The sequence below is a fragment of the Dendropsophus ebraccatus genome, chromosome 7 (assembly GCF_027789765.1).
Source record: "Dendropsophus ebraccatus isolate aDenEbr1 chromosome 7, aDenEbr1.pat, whole genome shotgun sequence".
Classification (NCBI taxonomy): Eukaryota; Metazoa; Chordata; class Amphibia; order Anura; family Hylidae; genus Dendropsophus; species Dendropsophus ebraccatus.
Genome location: NC_091460.1, coordinates 102,488,867 through 102,508,983, shown reverse-complemented (window position 1 = coordinate 102,508,983; position 20,117 = coordinate 102,488,867). Strand labels below are relative to the sequence as shown.

General features: G+C 42.2%; 1 protein-coding gene across 1 annotated transcript in view; it reads right to left on the bottom strand.

Annotated features, from left to right (window-relative positions):
- The window catches only part of DNAH6 (dynein axonemal heavy chain 6), a 181,683-nt gene that overhangs the window by 41,419 nt on the left and 120,147 nt on the right, over positions 1–20,117 (bottom strand). Inside the window, exons 57-60 of the mRNA XM_069978026.1 lie at positions 15,478–15,642; positions 11,124–11,191; positions 10,526–10,706; positions 4,383–4,562 (exon numbers count right to left, since the gene is read on the bottom strand). Of these exons, the coding sequence (XP_069834127.1) occupies positions 4,383–4,562; positions 10,526–10,706; positions 11,124–11,191; positions 15,478–15,642 (594 nt within the window). The remainder of the gene's footprint in view (positions 1–4,382; positions 4,563–10,525; positions 10,707–11,123; positions 11,192–15,477; positions 15,643–20,117) is intronic.

The window sequence follows — 20,117 nt, the reverse complement described above, 5'->3', positions numbered from 1 at the left end:
AGTGTGCACTGTGCAGCCGCATATCCTATACTTCCAAGCATACACACGAACCACCAAAAATACCGCCGCACAATTACAGCCGCAAATACAGCCGCACAGTTACAACGTCTGAACCGAGACCCCAGTTTCAATCTCCCATTAGGAAATAGAACAGAACAGATAGAACAGTGAGTGGGTTTGACAATTTTCCAAGCGAATCCCATATAAGCTAGTAAAGCCTGCAAACATATGGCTTAGGTGTAAGCTTCTAAACTGTCCCAATCTAGAAGCCTTTAAACTTAGCAGCCCTGAATGTGCAGCATCTAAGCTTGTGGATGGTACAGAGAACAGTATATAGAGCGAGTAATAACCATAGATACTCTTAATTCTGTCCTTGGAATGTTGGTTTTTCTAAAAGTTTCATCATTTATTAAATAATCAATTTGTTTATGGCCGTTGTCGTTAAATGGCGGACATTCAATAAAAACGGCATTTTTAAGGTAGGTACATAGCTCTATACCAAATGTCCTATAGTAAAATTAGGCTTTTAACTATTTAAGCCATGTTCATAGACAGTAAAATACGGTCATAATTTTAGTGCAGAAAACGGCCATATTTTCAAAGTAATAATGTACTGCACTTAAAGGGAACCTGTCACCCCCGTGCGGGGGTGAAGGCCGCCCGACCCCTGGCTAGAGACGCGGATACTTACCCCATCTCGCCAAGTCCCGCTCCTGGAGCAGGTTGCGGGACGGAGATATCCTTGTCGGAAGCCCGGTGTGCACGCTGCATAGATTCCGATGCCCATAGAGAATGAATGGAGACGTCATTCTCTATGGGCATCGGACCCATCTCTGCAGCGCGCGCTCCGGGCTTTCGACAAGGATATCTCCGTCCCGGGACCGGCTCCAGGAGCGGGACTTGGTGAGATGGGGTAAGTATCCGGGGCTCTAGCCGGGGGTCGGGCGGTCTTCACCCCAGCACGGGGGTGACAGGTTCCCTTTAAAGTAACACGGTCACCCCCCTTTTTGCATTCTGAATTCTCTACACAGGTATAAAGGGTAAATTTAGCTTTAGTTTTCACACCTTATTTTTTTGTCATACGTCATGGTGCTTGTTCAAGTAAAAAGTGATCTTTTATCAACTGCAGATTGTGCTAAGTGGGCTGGGCTTCAGTGCCACTTAGCCCACCCCACAGCATCACCATTGGCCCCTCCCCTCCATGACGTCATCATCATCGCCCACTTAGCACAATCTGCAGCTGATAAAAGATCACTTTTTACTTGAACAAGCACCATGACGTATGACATAAAATAAGGTATGAAAACTGCTGAATGTACCTTCTACACCCGTGTAGAGAAGTCAGAATGCAAAAAGGGGGTGACAGTTAATGGGAAAGTGGTCGGCAATGCAAACACCGTATAGAATAACTGCTGTAATATATTATGATGATCCAAAGGTTATGTTCCCACAATGTAAAAATAAGGCAAATAACAATTGTTGTTGCAAAACAACGGCCATTATTAATGCTCATGATCATTGAAGTGTAACTATCATTTTTAAAAATTTCTGACATGTCATAGCAACATGTCAGAAGTGCTGATTGGTCAGGGTCTGGCTGCTGAAATCCCTGTCGATCACTAGAACGTAGGGGCTGCCGCGCGCAGGAGCACATGCTCTGCCCCTTCATCTCTGCTACAGACTGCTAAGTATCCGACTTGTAATTTAGCTTTATCTGAGCCCTAAATTTGTTACTGTAATCTAAGCTCTCAGAAACAGGAAATAGCAGTGCGCCAAAACAGGGAACAAAGCAACAGCACGTTGTACATAGGGTACAAATTATCAACATTCTCAACATTGGTATGAGACATGTATATACAAAGTTACTTTGGTACTTGAAAAAATGGGTCTAAGAGCCCCGAAACACGTTGTTTAATGAGACTGAAAAAAAAAGATATACATCGATCTGGACCGAGTGATGACTGTGACACTCTAGTGCCGTCATGTGCTCTCCTTGGATCTCTGGCATACCATGTAGATCTCCAGCACCAATCAGCTTATCTCTTTCCCCGACATAACGTGGTACAGATCCTGGTGGACCACTGAGCGCAGCTGTTTAAGTGCCGCATATGTGCTAGATGTGAATTTTTTTCTGACTATATAAAAAAATATTAGATATGCAGGGGCAAACCTTTTTATACAGAGTAACCACACGTACCAATAAATCTGAACTTTTCTGAACTGCCTGACACAGGAAACTACTAATAGGGACAGCTGCAGGACTAATATCACTGTCACTTGGTAGCACCAGCACAGCACAACCCCCTGCACCCCAGCACCAGAAATATTCCCAAGTCTACTACTTCAGGCACACTTGCCCTGGGCTTGCCACCCATATCTGAGACCTTATATTAATAGTGAAAAATATACCTTTAAAAATAGTGTGCATGTAAATTACTTTGATGATGTTTATTGTATTTTAGCTGCTCAACTTCATGTCTTCACATACTGATATCATACATAAGAAATCTTATAACAGATCTTCTTAAGGAGACTTATTTTTGTGCAAAAATAAACTCAGATCTATGTTATGCGACATTACAATTCATTACTTTCTAAGTTTGGAAAATAAATAAATGAATGAGCAGATATCTGCCAGTTTTGTAATTTACTTTCTTCAAAGCCCATCATTAATTTAGACAGGATTATTTTCTAATACTATAGTCATTTTGGGATTAGAAATATGAAGTAAATCAGCTGTAACATCCCATGACTTATATCAACACAAATATAGAAACTGAAGCAATAGAAAAAAAAAAACTTAAAGTTTTTTTTTTTATTAAAGAAATTGGGAAGTCCTAAATGTTATCTAACTAAAATTCTAGAACCAAAAGTTCATGCTGATAAGTGTTACACTGAATTTTGATTTGACCCCAGAAAACCCCTTTAGGCTTTGTTAACACAACGCAAGTTTCATATAAATATGAAACTTATATTGTGCTGCTGTCTATAGAATCACAGCCGGAGATTTATGAAAGGGTGTAAATATACACCTGGTGTAAACTGCCCACAGCAACCAATCACAGCTCCTCTTATATTTTGCCAGAGCTGAAAGCTGAGCTGTGATTGGTTGCTGTGGGCAGTTTACACCAGGTCTATATTTACACCCTTTCATAAATCTCCCCCATAGTATACACTGCGGCCGAGATCCCTAGCTGCCATGCAAAAATCTGACGTCAATTTTGTGTGGCCGCTATTCATTGAATAGCGGCCACAGAGAACCTGTCAGTTCACACAATGGAGCATGCGGTTCTGGACGCACGCCTCATTATGTGCAGCAGGGAATTCAGATGTGGACGCACATGGGTGCGCCCACTTCCGAATTCAGCAGAAGTGGAGATCATCCAGTCACAAAACGGACAGTGTTATACGATGTCTGAAAATGGCCTTAGGGTGTCTTCAAATGTAGAGGATCCGCAGCAGTACCTTAGGGTAGCTTCACACACACCGTATCACAACAGATTTGATCTGATCCTGTACGTGTCAACGCACCCTTAGGCTATGTGCACACTGCGTAACAGACCAGCCGTTCCGTGACCCGGCCGGGTCACGGAATGCCCGATCTCTGCAAAAATCAGCACGCGCCTGCATCAGAACTTCTCATAGCACACAATGAAGCAAGTAGCCAGAGCAGCTCACTTCATTGTGTGAACTGACATGGGTGTCTAGGGCCGCAATTCACTGAATTGCGGCAGCAGAAAACTGACATGTCAGTTCTTTGCGGCGCCGCATGGGATCCCGACCGGAGCATATACGATGGGTATACGCTCCGGCCAGGATCCCATAGAAGAACAGGCTGTTCTTGCTTGTGGCAACAATGGGCGTACTTTTACGTAGTGTCAACATAGCCTTAAAGGAGAAATCCATTGTTGCAAAAATCTGACAGTAGGCAGTTATGTTCCCCCTGCCCCTGCTGTGTGAAAATAATTTCCCATGGCCTAACTTCTCATTTAACTTTATCTGATTAAACAATACACAGAAATGCATCATATCAATTTGAGTCTCTGATTTTCAGCTGCTACACAAATTTCACTACAGCAAAGAAGATAGGCGTGGAGTACTTTTTAAGGCCAGGTACACACACAGTCTCTTTTTGGCCATTTGCCGGCCACCATTTGAAGCCATAGTCTTCACATTCTGACAAGATATCTTATTTCTCATGCTGTAGTTTGACGACCGCCATTTTGAAGCCAAATAACGTCCGTCATTATAAAATAACAATATTTGGCTCCAAAAGATGGCAGTCAAATGGCCATAAAAAGATGGTGTGTGAACACAGTCTCATACTGTGAAAGATATATGCTACAGTATATAAAGATAACTGGAATGAATATTTAACATACTTGTTTGAAGTACTTCAATGAGAATTGATACATTGGATCTATTTCTGAGAGACTTGCAATGACAAAGTAGATGACGGATCCCTGGCTGGCAACTGTCCTGTACTTCTCTCGAGCTGTGTTTATCTTTTGTTCTGTAGCTTCAGCTTCTTCTAGTCTGGTTTTAATGGCTCCTGAAGTTATCTGAAATGGTAAGAAAAAAGAGACTTGAAAACAATCATTTGCAACTATGACATAATGTCTAATAATATTTACAAATTCTTATAGAAGATAATGTGAAATACAGAGCCTCTATATTGCAATTATAGTTTATTCTTGACATATAAAGCATAACATTCAAGGAGTCTGGCCCAAAGATAAATTTAACCCCTTAAGGTCAAAGCCAATTTTCGTTTTTGCGCTTTTGCTTTTTCCATTTTATGTTTAGAAGCCCATAGCGCTTGCATTTTTTCACCTAGAGACTTATATGAGCACTTATTTTTTGCAAAACAAATTGTACTTTGCAATCACAGGCATTATTTTTCCATAACATATGCTGCGAAACCGGAGAAAAATCATTTGCGCTGTCAAATTGAAAAAAAAAAAACAATTTGTTTTGATTTCGGGGAGTTTTGCATTCACGCAGTTCACCCTACGGTAAAACTGACTTGTTATGCATGTTCCTCAAATTGTTACGATTACAATGATATGTAACATGTGTTACTTTTATATTATGTGATGGCTTTTAAAAAATTCAAACCATTGTTAACAAATATATGTTCCTTAAAATCACTCCATTCCCATGCTTATAACGCTTTTATCCTTTGGTCTATGGGGCTGTGTGAGGTGTCATTTTTTTGCGCCATGATGTGTTCTTTCTATCGGTACCTTGATTGCGCATATGCGACTTTTTGATCACTCTTTATTACATTTTTTCTGGATTTGATGCAACCAAAAATGCGCAATTTTGCACTTTGTAATGTAATCAGTAATGTGATTAATTAATAGTTCGGGCGATTACGTGCGCGGCGATACCAAAAATATTTGTTTATTTAATAATTTATATTTATAAAATGGGAAAAGGGGGGTGATTTAGACTTTTATTAGGGGAGGGGATTTTTTATTAATAAAAACACTTTACTTTTTTTTTTTTACATAAACTAAAAGCCCCCCTAGGGGGACTTGTATTAGACAGCACTGATCTCTCATAGAGATCTATGCTGTGTATATACACAGCAATGATCCATCATATCGGTGATAGATTGCTATGGCCTGCTGCAGGCCACAGCAATCTATTGCCGAGCCGGGATTAGCGTCAGCGCAACACTGAGGCCCGGCACAGGCAGAAGAATGGATCTCCCCCCCGCGATCGCATCGCGGGGGGGAGATCCGACCCACTAGACACTGAGGCACTGCCCGACTGCAGATTGCAGCCGGGAGCGGTGCCGTGCAGAGAGGGGGCCCGGTGGGACCCTTCTCTGAACACCCCCGTGGCACCATGACGTATCAGATACGTCATGGGTCGCTAAGGGGTTAAAGGGGTAGTGTGGCGCTAAAAAATTATTCACAGAATAACACACATTACAAAGTTATACAACTTTGTAATGTATGTTATGTCTGTGAATCGCCCCCTTCCCGTGTCCCACCACCCCCGCCCGTGTACCCGGAAGTGTGTGGTGCATTATACATTACCTGATCCGTGTCGAGCCCGTCCGCGATCTTGTGCCAAACGTCATCTTCGGACGGACGGCCGAATCGCTGCCGCCGCCCCCCCCTCCACCACGTCATAACTGTGCTCAGCCGCGTCATAACTGTGCTCAGCCGCGATTGGCTGAGCAAAAGTTGACAGCTGCCTCCAATTACCGGAGGCAACCCTCCCCTGGTGTCTAGTGGGGGAGCGATCTCCGTTACTGATGCCGGCCGGGGACTCGTCCAAGATGGCGCCGTCCCCGGCTCGGCACTCGTTTACTTCCGGCTGCAGCAGCCGGAAGTAAACGAGTGCCTATCTCATTGATCTCTGCAGCATATCTATGCTGCAGAGATCTCAATGAGAGATCAAAGTATATATACTAGAAGTCCCCCATGGGGGCTTCTAGTATAAGTGTAAAAAAAAAAAAAAAAAAAGTGTTGTTTATAGTAAAAAGCCCCCGCCCCCAATAAAAGTCTGAATCACCCCCCTTTTCCCAGGTTTTAAATAAAAGTAAACAAATAAATAAATAAATAAACATGTTTGGTATCGCCACGTGCGTAATCGCCCAAACTATTAATTAATCACATTCCTGATCTCGCACGGTAAACGGCGTCAGCGCAAAAAAATCCCAAGGTGCAAAATTGCGCATTTTTGGTCGCATCAAATCCAGAAAAAATGTAATAAAAAGCGATCAAAAAGTCGTATATGTGCAATCAAGGTACCGATAGAAATAACACATCATGGCGCAAAAAATTACACCTGACACAGCCCCATAGACCAAAGGATAAAAGTGTTATAAGCCTGGGAATGGAGCGATTTTAAGGAACGTATATTTGTTAACAATGGTTTGAATTTTTTACAGGCCATCAGATACAATATAAGTTATACATGTTACATATCGTTTTAATCGTAACGACTTGAGGAACATGCATAACAAGTCAGTTTTACCCCAGGGCGAATGGCGTAAAAATACAGTTCCCCCAAATAAAAGAAATGCGTTTTTTTTTCAATTTCACCACACTTTGAATTTTTTTCTGGTTTCGTAGTGTACTTTATGCAAAAATTCAGCCTGTCATTGCAAAGTACAATTAGTGTTGCAAAAAATAAGGGCTTATGCGGGTTTCTAGGTGGAAAACTGCAAGTGCTATGGCCTTTTAAACACAATGAGGAAAAACCGAAAACGCAAAAACGAAAATGGGCCCCGTCCTTAAGGGGTTTATCAAGGAATTGAAGACTTGATGCAGTAGTAAGTGCAGTGAGAAAAGCACTATATGTGCATTTCCCATAATAAGTGTCTATTGAGAATTTGTATAACTTTTATGTTGCAATAACATACTTTAATTTAGCTTCTCCTTTAACACACAGATTCCATATACACTTATGAGCTCCACAATCCTTTATACAACAATTGTAAACTGAAAATTAGCATAACAGACTTCCATTGTTGAGTAACAAGATACAGTATGTGCAATTTTGTGAAAAGAAACCATTCATGAATGAAATACAATCATACCTAAAATAAAATATGAATCTGAGCCCCGTACTCATTACTTATGTGAATCAAACTATTTGTGCAACTGTATTCCACTGAATTAATATTCGCCTATAGTGAGCCATGGAAAAAAAGGGGCAGAGACAGTAAGCCAGGTACAGTATGCTTATATCCCTGGCTTACTGTTAGCAGATTCCCTGGACGGAATGCACTGGGTCAAACCCATGGAATCTACAGTATGCACACATTACAGTAAGCCAGCACTGGGATATACAGTGCTGGCTTACTATATTCTGCTTATTGTCACAGTGTTTCCTTGGGAAAAAAGCAGTTAGGACGGCAGATTGTGTCTCACAATGCCCTGTGCAGTATAGTGCATCACAAACTGGCACATATTCTGCTTTGCTTTTTCCATGGATCGTCTTGAACTACAACTATATATTATTATTATTATTATTATTATTATTATTATTATTATATATAATGCTCCTTTTAGTTTTGTTTTTTTGCCAACATTCCTTTGTCAGTACATTTTTAGGCTAGGTTCACACTATGTATCTGTGCGGCTGTATTGCGGGCGGTAAATCATCGGCCGTATTTTTCCGGTTCATGCGTACGCTGGAAAGTATACGATATACGGCTGCACAGTGCACACTATGTATGTATCTACAGCCCTATCGTAAACGGACCCGTAAAAAATGAACAAGACCATTGTTTGCTGCTGGAAATGCGGCCGTGGATTGACAGGCGGTGCGTACAGAGTACTTCAAAAATAGCCGGCAATGATGCCGAATGCCGATGCCTCTAATAGTTAATATATTAAATTAATAAAACACATTTTCTTTGTAATAAAGTCCCTTTCGTTGTTCAATAATTTAATTCTTACGAATCCATCATTGTGCAATTAAATATACTGTTAAAATAAATATATATATAAATAAATGTATATTTATATATATATATATATTTATTTTTTGACAGTATATTTAATTGCACAATGATGGATTTGTTTAAATTAAATTATTGAACAACAAAACTGATTTTATTACAACGAAAATGTGTTTTATTAATTAAATAATAATTAGTACAGGAAGCTCCATTAAGCCGTTAATTCATATGCCGGCAATAGAGCATTCTGTACTGATCATCACTTTACTTTAATGAAAACATCAAATGTTTCTTCTAATTATGTTATCACAATAGCATTATTAGAAGAAACATTTTGAATCATATGCGCGCTGAGATGATCAGCTGATTGGCTCAGCGCACGTATAATTGGCGGGTCCGCAGCACAGTGACTTCATTGTGCTGCGGACCAGCGAAGAGGACACATCGGGGTGAGTATAGAGCTCTCCCCACCCCCTGCACTGCACCCCTCCCAGCAAGGAAGGGGGGTCACTTAACCCCTTCCTTGCTGGGATGGGTGCAGTCTGACATCAGTCTGGCCCCCAAGGGGTTAAGGGGGATGCAATACATCCTCCCTTAACCCCTTGGGGGCCAGATTGTAAGCAGCGATCTGTAAAGATGCTGCATACTGTAAGGTGCACAACACCGCTCACAATGATGGGTGTTGTGCTCCTGTTTGTGTGTTTCTCCCTTTTTGTTTTTCAGATATCGGTATCCTGTGGATTACGTCGGATTCCGTGGACTACGTCGATGACCAGCGGTTGTTTGGTGTTTTTTTTTTAATAAAATGGTCAATGAGGGGTGTAGGAGTGTTTTTATTTGAATAAAAATTTTTCACTTGTGTGTTGTCTTTATTTCTTTACTTTATAGACTTAGTAGTGGAAGCCGTCTAATAGACGGAATCCATTACTAAGTTGGGGCCTAGTGTTAGCCGGTATAAAATGGCTAACACTAACCCCCCATTATTACCCCAGTACCCAATGCCACCAGGGGTACTGGGAAGAGCCGGGTGCCAGTGGTCCCGGAGCGTCAAAATTGGCGCTCCTGGACCGGGCGGCAGCAGGCTGGTAAGATTTAGGCTGGGGAGGGCCAATGGCTCTTCCCACCCTGGTGTTACCAGGCTGCTGTCGCTTGGTTTTTAACCCGGCTGGTTATAAAAATAGGGGGGACCCAATGCGTTTTTTTTTATTATTATTTATTTATTTAAAAAAAAAAACGTTATTCGTTGTAATAAAATCAGTTTCGTTGTTCAATAATTTAATTTAAACGAATCCATTATTGTGCAATTAAATATACTGTTAAAAAATAAATATATATATAAATATATTTATATATATATTTATTTTAACAGTATATTTAATTGCAAAATGATGGATTCGTTTAAATGTAATTATTGAACAATGAAAGGGACTTTATTACAACAAAAATGTGTTTTATTAATTAAATATATTAACCATGAGAGGCATCGGCATTACTGCAGAGGATCGCAAACCCCGGTAATAGCAATTCATGTAAACTGTTTCTCTGCTTTCCCAGATGCATCCAGAGGTGTTTGCATCACTTTCTAAAGATTTTATTTGTTATTTTTAGTTGAACCAGATTTCCAAGTAAATGACCGTATGTTTTCAGCCGCATGTCTATTTTTTCCCACGGCCGTAGTTTCAGACGCACATTTCTAGACGCATAAAAAATACAGCCGCACACATACATAGTGCGAACATAGCCTTAGGTTGGTTATCTACCTTTCATACACCTGCATTGACACTGGAAACCTGGAAGAGTAGCTAGGTGTAGATAGACAAGTGACATCTTTATCTCAACAATTAGTTTCAAATGCTTCTGCTTTAGGACATTCTCCTCTGAACCCAGTGGCTGTGTCATAAACCAAACCTATCATCATAGCAGTTCACAATCAATTTTTATAATAATTCTGACTTGAATGCATATGGTGAAATAGGTTACCTGGGTAAGCTGCTGGTGCCTTAACCTACACATGACTTAAAAGAAAGGGTACATTCCACACATTACATGCAAGGCACTAAACTAATAATACTAAAAAGGTTAAAGGTAATTGCTGACCTTGGACTCCTGCAGTGTGTTAATAAGTTCTTCATTATCCAGAATATTTCCTTCAGATGTAAATAGCAATTTTAAAATTCGCTCTTCTATTGCTTTAAGTTGATTCTTGTCAGAATTTATTCTAATAATAAGTTGATTCCTTTGCTCCTCTAGATCCGGTCTCTCAATACGCACAACATCACTGAAAAATGCCGAACCACATTATAAAGATACTGTACACAACAATAATACTTGTATTCTTATCATTTCTGTAACATATCTATAGAGTTTCTGTCACAGATAATCCATTCTGTATTTCTAAGGAGCAGGGATGTCTTTGCGAAGGGTGCCATGGAAAGAGAGGGGCAGAGACAGTAAGCCAGGGATGCTTTACATATCCCTGGCTTACTGTTAGTAGATCTGAATATGTTGCTTCTTTTTTCTGCCCAAATAAAACTACTTTTTAAATGCAAAGATATATGAAATTAGAGAACAACACACAATTAATATTGTAGGGGATATGTATTATCACTTTGTGTAACATGTTTATTTTTTTAGCAAACTTAAATTTATAGAAATAAATTGTTTCTATCTACAAGATAAAGTAGATAAATCTAACCTGAGCAGCTGATCCTCGAGGCCAGATCTGGTCACAGTGAAATTAATTATAGTAACCTTGATGCACACCTAAACAACAACAAGTAAAGTATGAAAAACAATATTTAGAGCTCAAATCGTTTATTTAATTTCTTTTTACTTACATATAAACTGGACAAGTTTCCTCTTCAAAACACATTTCAGTTTTAGTTAGTAAATAGTAACATTTCTTCTTGTTTACTTTTTTAAATAATTATTAAATAGTTTTTTATGTGATATATAGGACTTTTTATATTTATTTAAAAATAAAGGAAATAAGTGTTCGTTTTTCATTTTTCTTTAAGGTAGCACAAAAATTATTTTTGTGCCCCCAGCGACAGGATACCACTGCAGCCAGTGATTGGCTGAGCAGACAGCTCTGGCATGTTTAACACATCATTGACAGCAGGAAGAGAAAGAGAGGACTGGGCTTGACTGCAAGCAGAGGGTTAAGGCAGTTGAGTATGGGTTATCTTTTATTTTGGCAGCACCTAGGGACTTTTCTAAAAAAATTAATCCAAAGGGCAACCCCTTTCAAGTGACTTTGTCACTCCCTTTCTGTATAAGGACTTCTCTACAAAGAGGGGCAGGGCCTACAGTGCTAAGTGGCGCTGCAGATGAGAATTCCCACCCAGGTGGCACAACCACCAAACACCAAGACATCTAAGACATATAAAGTAAGTTATGAAAACTGCAGAATTTAGGCTTTACAGCTGTGTAGATTTTTCAAGTGACAGTGACACTAACTTTTTTGTCCCGCTAAGGGTATGTTCACACTGAGCAAACGCAGCAGAATTAACATATCAATTCTTTGCGGGCGCGGAGGCATATGAGCCCTTCCATAGAAACACTGTGAGACACTGAGGTAGGCGGGATTCTGCAGCGGAGAGATCCGACGCAGAATTCTGCCACTTTTGCTGTGTGAACATACCCTAAGGCATTGATTTTCAACCAGTGTGCCGTGGCACACTAGTGTGCCGCGACACATGGTCGGGGGTGCCGCGGGGAAAGTTCCCAAAACTATGGTGCGCCTGCAGATCGCCCCACTGCTGCTGTCCGCCTCACCTACTGGCTGCCTGTAGCGCCCGGACGTGCTCCTCCTATCCGGTCTCCGCTGATTGGAGGAGCACGTCCGGGCCCTACGGGCGGCCAGTAGGTGAGGCGGACAGCAACGGCGACCATCTGAGAGGAGGTGAAGAGGAAGGGGGGGGGGGGAGAGAAACATGGGGATGGGGGAGAGAAGCAGGGGGGAGAGAAACCTGGGGATGGGGGAGAGAAACAGCGGAGAGAAAAGTTTGGTGGAGAGAAGCATGGGGGAGAGAAGCACAGGAGAGAAGCAGGGAGGAGAAGTATAGTGGAGAGAAGCATGGGGGAGAGAAGTATGGTGGAGAGAAGCAGGGGGGGAGAAGTATAGTGGAGAGAAGCATGGGGGAGAGAAGTATGGTGGAGAGAAGCAGGGGGGGAGAAGTATGGTGGAGAGAAGCATGGGGGAGAGAAGTATGGTGGAGAGAAGCAGGGGAGAGAAGTATAGTGGAGAGAAGCATGGGGGAGAGAAGTATGGTGGAGAGAAGCAGGGGGGAGAAGTATAGTGGAGAGAAGCATGGGGGAGAGAAGTATGGCGGAGAGAAGCATAGTGGAGAGAAGCACAGGAGAGAAGTATGGTGGAGAGAAGCAGGGGGGAGAGAAGTATGGTGGAGAGAAGCAGGGGGGAGAGAAGTATGGTGGAGAGAAGCAGGGGGGAGAGAAGTATGGTGGAGAGAAGCATGGGGGAGAGAAGCACAGGAGAGAAGTAGGGGGAAGAAGTATGGTGGAGAGAAGCACAGGAGAGAAGTATGGTGGAGAGAAGCATGGGGGAGAGAAGCACAGGGGGGAGAAGAAAACAGGCCCAGGTTTCACACTGAGTGAGTATAAATACATTTAGAATCTATATTATTAACTATATGTATACTATGTACTGTTTTAGTGTCATTTTGTGCCATTTTGGTTGGTGGTGTGCCCCGGGATTTTTTAAGTATAAAAAGTGTGCCGCAGCTCAAAAAAGGTTGAAAATCACTGCCCTAAGGAACCAAAAGCAAAATAATAATATTTTTTTATATTCCACAGAACTTTACAACTTTGTCGCATCACATTTTTATGACTATTCAGTTGATTTTCTATGTATGAATGCTTTTGTACTGTGATATTCTCAACAGCTATAAGTAATGGAAACATAATAACTATACAAATTACATTTATTCAGATTTATTGAAATTGGCAAATACCAGAAGATTTTAATTTCTTTTTATAAACTTTTCAACTACTTTAGAGGATTGTGAACATTTGTCTACCAGCATGTATAACACCACAAAAAAGGTCAGCACATCTATTCGGGAAAGAATATTAGCTAACAAATATAACAATTTGACAGCTCAGTGGAGCAACGAATGCTGCAGGCAGCAGTAAATACCTATAATCTTTCAAATCAATTATCTTTAATAACACAGTGACAGGATTATTATGTTAAGAACGCAGCAATGACTTAACAGGCTTGGGACAAGATTCATTTTCTTTTTCTTTCACTGTCTTTGTATGTCTTTTTATTTTCACAAATGCTAAGCTAGGCTTGTTAGATCTGTTAGAATTAATTTGACAGTGACATTTTGTTTGGGTAGATGATCTAAGAATATTTAGCAATGGATGGTAGAGAGAGCTCAGCGAGGATTCAGCTTAGCGCCATCACTTTATCTTGCATCCGATGTAACTAGATACATTCAGGCCAAACCTTTTGAATTGCACTTAGAATGGCTAGCTGAAATTATCTTTAAAGGGCAATGAACTGTACTTAGGTTTTGTGTTATATTGCTTAAATCTGAAAATATTTTAGAGTATTGTTCCTTCTATTAAACCAAAAGCAAAAAAAATTAAAGGTGCACAGTTTATTTTTCCTCCGATGGGGCACATTTTGATCAGACACAGCTAATTTTCTGAGCAACAAATAGAGATAAGCAAACCAAATCTTACAAACTAAGATTCATTCCGAACTTTTAAAGGTTCGGAACAGGTTCGTAAAGATGCCAGCCACACAATAAAATATACATTTAAAAATGTAGTGACATAAATTGGCCGTGGCTCTGTCCCGTCTCAGTCAGCCAGTGATTGGCTGAGCGAGCTGTCATTCTCATGTGAGAGTGACAGCTCACTCAGCCAATCACTGATTGACTCAGTATAGCATCAGGGTCATTGATTGGCTGTGTGAGCTGTCATTCCTGAGACAGTGACAGCCAATGACTGAGGAGGCTGGAGGCGGCTGCAGGGAACACTAGAGACCGGAAAAAAAAGACATCAGGGGAGCATGGATAGGTATGTAGTGATGAGCGAAGTTGCTGAATCACACTAAAACAGCTATAAGCCTGCAATCATTTAGCTGTTTTAGGCTGGATTCACACAGCATTACACACTGGCCGTTCTGTAACCTGGCCATGTCACAGAACGGCTGGTGTCTGTGAAGATGAACTTCATTTGTGCTAAATTGCCCAATTTACCATTGCACACAATAGAAAGTGCGGCCGGAGGTGCACTTTCCATTGTGTGAACTGACAGTTCTGTGCGGCCGCTATTCAATGAACCCCTATGTTTATACACTCCGTCCAGGATCCCATTGACTGCAGTGCAATGTAAATTTTCTATTAATCACGGCTGTTGTTGCAAATCAGCAACAATGGCCTCTTGCTGTATAAGCTTACCCCTCTTCCTACGTAAACAAATAAATATTAATAAAAAACAACAGATAGCAGTGAGATCTGAGAGGCAGAGAAGGAGGTACAGTAATACCGATAGAATAGACGGGTGAAAGAGGTGTGTTTTCCTGAGCACAGCGCCACTCTATCGTATCTCTTCTTTCCATACTCCTGACGCCTGCAGCTTGCTCTGCCCTTCATAAGATTGCTGCATACTGTGGATATGGGGCCGTTTTTGTGCTTCCCCCACCATATGCGGCAACCACAGATTCTCCAGTTCGGTTCCGAAGTTTTTCAGTACCCACCCTATAAGACGGCCCCTGACTTTTGAGAAGATTTTCCTGGGTTAGAAAGTAGTCTTATACGCCGGAAAATACTGCATATATTCACTACAGTATATATACATATATATATATATATATATATATATATATATATATATATATAGTACTGATTCTCAGAACATACAGTATGTATTATAATATTTTTACTCTATTATGATCTTTGCAATAGTTATCATGATGCAAGATTTGACCTGTAGGATATATTGCAACACAGTCATCTCAAGCCACTTTCAATTATCATCAAGCGGATGAATGCATAATGGCTGCATTTCCTTACCTCGGGAAGATAGTGTGGATTGGGCATTTTAGTTGTCATATAGAACCTAAAATTCTTGTCATAATCGATGTCAGAGTCTCCAAGGCGAATAAGTGTTCTTCCACCTGACACAAAGGTCTGCTTCAGAAGAATTGGCTCCAGAGCGGGATCTAAGTTTTCCTTCAACTTGAATTAAATGTGAACACGTTAACCAAACTGTGCAACCAAACATTTAATATTACATCCCACAATGTCATTTAATGTGTACACATATGCGAATATAAAAAAAATGCCCATCTCACTTTAGTTTTTATTAACTTTTTCTATGCTTACAACGTGTCAACAGAAATAATTGATCAGCGCATCTGCTTCTTTAGGTTGCATATCAAATGTGTAAATGGACACAAAGAACTCATGTACAGAAATTTGTGTTGTAGGTGTAAAAGAATATACAGGTGAGGTTAGGAAGACAAGTAACAATAAGCTGTGTAGATCCTGTCCTTGATAGTTCTGGTGGGTTATGGTAGATTATGTTCCTATAAAGAGGATGAAGAAAATCAGACTTGCATGCGGGATAGCAGAGGTTTATTGTGGCGTATTTCGGGGGCTCAGCGTCTATCTTCATCAGACATCTGTTTGAGTGTGCATTGGTATTACAACTTCTCCTAGAATTGGAGGCCTGTAATGTCATTGCAATATCATGGATTTCCATGGCAACGTCTCATACACAAGAAGAAGGCTTCCTGTATTCTTGTCCTTTTGCAGAACACAGCATTCCCTATGAGAACTGTGTTCAAATTTTTCTTTGCTTATTTGTCAGCTTCCTGTCATTTAAGTAGGATCTCTTTTATGTCAAAGCTCAGACAACCTGCCATGAAATTTGTAGACAGACTGTATACTTTCAGGGCACTGGTGGCAGAAGGTTAGATGTATGTGATCATCTAGGGATTTCAGATTGTTTCTTCATTTCTTGCAGAGATATGCCTTACTTTATACTGAATAAACATTATAGGATAGCTAGTGTCTACCTGATGTCTGCATCCACTGAAACTACACTATTCAAGAGAAGAGGGGTTTCTTTTCCTAAACCCTATGATGTTTGTTATCCTGTGGGTAATTGAATCTGGTTATAGGATTGCCTTCCCCTGGTGTACTAATCCGAGTAGGTACATTATACTTTTACATAAAGATTTAGGGGGACAAAGTTCTTTTTGACAAATGTCTAAATGATCTTGTATGGTCAACCATAGATTTCGAAATGGCTTCAAGGTGAAAGAAAGCTTAACTATAAATCAAGGCAATACTTTGATTCAAGAATCTGCAGACTATAGGCTATAAAGATCATATAAGAAGTTCTGTGTTGGAAAAGACTTCAGAAGAGAAGGATTTAGGGTTAGTGATTAAAATGAGTCACCAGTGCAACCAGGCAGTAGGAAAAGCTAATGGTATTCTAGGCTGTATACAGGGGCGTAGCTAGGATTCATGGAGCCCCATAGCAAAAAAGTGTATGGGGCCCCCCTCCCCAATGTCTGCTTGTTCTGTCTATCCACTGTATTTAACTATAACAGCCTATTAGGAGCCTCATGGTTATATACTAGGTGCAAGAGCAGACTACCTTTTGTCTTGCAGCATGTAAGAGAACACTGGGTCACTTACACACTGCAATACATAAGGGGTTAAGCAAAAGGACACAGGAGGCTCTTATCTTCCCTGTGTATCGGGCCCCCCTCCCCCAAGAGGTCCCATAGCAACTGCCTTCCCTGCCTCTATGGTAGCTACGCCCAGGGCCGATTCTGGGGTCTCCGCCGCCTGAGGCAAACCGCAGGCGGCCGCCCCCTCACTAGCTCCCGACACCCCCCCCCCCCCCAGACCACAATGCGTACCCGGCACCCCCGTATACAAAGAACACCCCCCCCCCCCCCGGGCGCGCTCCAGCTCTGCATCCGCTCACCTGTCCTGCCACAGCACTCCCGCCGCCAAAGCTCACCGCTGTCCCCTGCCGCGCTCCCGCGCCGTCAGTCAGCGGCTGTCATCGCCGCCATCCCGCCGCCAACGATAACCGCTGTCCCAGCTCATCGCGGCCCCCACTGACCCCGGGCACTCACGACTTGCTGGAGGACCATGAAAGCTCCTGACTTGACAGTGCGGGAGCGCGGCGCGGGACATCGGTGAGCGTTGGTGGCGGGACCGGACGGCTGCCGCAGGACAAGTGAGCGGCTGCAGGGCGGCTATCTGCCGCCCCTTGCATGGCCGCAGAATCTGCCGCCTGAGGCGGAATACTCATTCCGCCTCATGGCAGAAGCGGCCCTGGCTACGCCACTGGAAGTATAGCTAGATGTATAATGAGTAGTAAGAGGGAGATTGTGATCCCGCTGTATAGAGCTCTAGTGAGATCACATCTGGAATACTGTGTGAGTTCGGGAGATCTGAAAGACGTGCTACATAAGTGTGTGAGACATACAACATAGCAGGAAAGGCTTAAAGGGGTACTCCAGCGGGAGGGGGGGCACTTTTTTGCTGGGACCAGGGAGGAGGTGGCCGAGGGAAAAGACATCCACTCACCTCCCCGGTTCCAGTGGCGGCTCCCACATCGCGGCGCTCCGCTTCTGGGTGTCTGACGCGGGCCCGAGACGATATGTCTCAGGTCTGCTCAGCCACTCAGTGACAGAGGCGGGATCTAAGCGGACTTGAAACAGATCCCGCCTCCTTCACTGAGTGGCTGAGCGGACCTGAGACGTCACGTCTCGGGCCCGCGTCAGACACCCGGAAGCGGCCGGGAACCGGGCACGGGAGCGCCGCGATGCGGGACCCGCCGCTGGAACCGGGGAGGTGAGTGGACGTCTTTTCCCTCAGCCACCTCCTCCCTGATCCCAGCAAAAAAGTGCCCCCCCCCCCCGCTAGAGTACCCCTTTAAGGATATTAATCTGTATAGTCTGGAGAAAATAAGGGAAAGGGGGAACATGCTCAAAACCTTTAAATATGTTAAAAGACTAAATAAGGTTCAAGAGGAAAGCGTTAGTTGTAGAGGTTAGTTGGGGGAAAGATCAGAAGCAACATGAGAAAATATTTTACTGAAAGAGTAGTAGATGCTTGGAACAAACTTCCAGCAGATGTGGCAGGTTAATCTACAGTAACTGAGTGTAAACCTACCTGGTGTATACATATATCTATCCTAAGATAATAAGAAAAGAAAATAATATACGGGCAGACTAGATGGATCAGTAGGTCTTTTTCTGCTGACAAGCTTCCATGTTTCTATACGAAGATATGCTGTAGAATAAAAGTGCACTAGCTGAATGTAAAAAGAACTTGAGTGCATGTGACTGATGTATGGTTTACTTTGCTGAACCAATAGGACAAAATTAGGCAATTTATAAACGTTAGCACTTTATGTCAGACATAAAGGCTGATTAAAAAGAGAATATGCAAAAGCAAGACACAGAATACTAATTTAAATGAAGGTGACCCCTGGGGACTGGCTTTCTATTACCTATGCTGTCCTGCAAGGTATCCTTATCAACTAGGGATTTTACAAGACTCAGTGCAATAACAAATACATTCAATTAGAAGCCTTGGTGCTATTCATTTCCATTACTGCTCATTGAATTCTCCCTGAATCAGGCTGGGGTTTACTGCACTCAACTTCTAACATCTTCAATAGGAAAAGAAAATCAAACAGCACCAGGAATGACATGACATCAGCTTTTCTGAGCAATCTATCTTCATTTCTTTTCATGTATGAACAAAACTGACCTGTGCTAAACTTAATAACATGTACGTTAAAAAAGTTATCTAGCCTTTCTGTGCTGTCAGCACAATATCAATACAGCCTTGAGCTGATCTACTACTAGGCCTACCCAATATGGGGTTTTCCAGCAATAAACATTGATTTAATATGTTATAGGAAAAAGGTAGGGGATGAACAGGACTGGCAAAAGCACTGATGCCCTTCAACATATTTTCAAATACACATCCATAAAGTACATGCGGCTGTGCCCTGTATGGGAGGTCAGCCCATTTACTTATAGGACAGATCATTGATGCGTATACCTAGATGACTCCTTTGGTTACACCTAGAACAAAGTGAGACAAAGGTCTTCTCCACATTGTTTAGATTTTATTCTTATATAAGATAATACTTATCTAGTATGTACTTAAATAGTCATAAGATGTAATAACATACACGGCCAATAAACAGACAGATGTAGTAATGGGTCTATAACATCCTTATTACCCAATCCTGGAGAAACTGTTTAAGGGTACGTTCACACCTACCGTATCCGCAGCGGATTTGACGCTGCGAGTTAGCAACGAAATCCGCTGCGGATCCAGTACTGTGAATTTGAATGGGTCCCATACACGCAGCGGATCCGCTGCGTGTAAGGGACCCGGCCCCTTTAACCACCTGCCGCCGGCCGAAGGCCTGCCCACCCGCAGCCCAGGCCCCCCGTCCGCCCGCACCGCTGGCTGCCCCGAGCATACATTACCAGCTCAGCGCCGTGGCTTGATTCAGGCTCCCGACTTCCCACGCTCCTCTTCAGCCAATCAGGGCTGCCGTGCACTGATTGGCTGAAGAGGAGCGAGAAGAGCAGGGAGCTTCACACAGACGCGGCGCCGAGCTGGTAATGTATGCTCGGTGCGGCCAGCGGTGCAGGGGGATG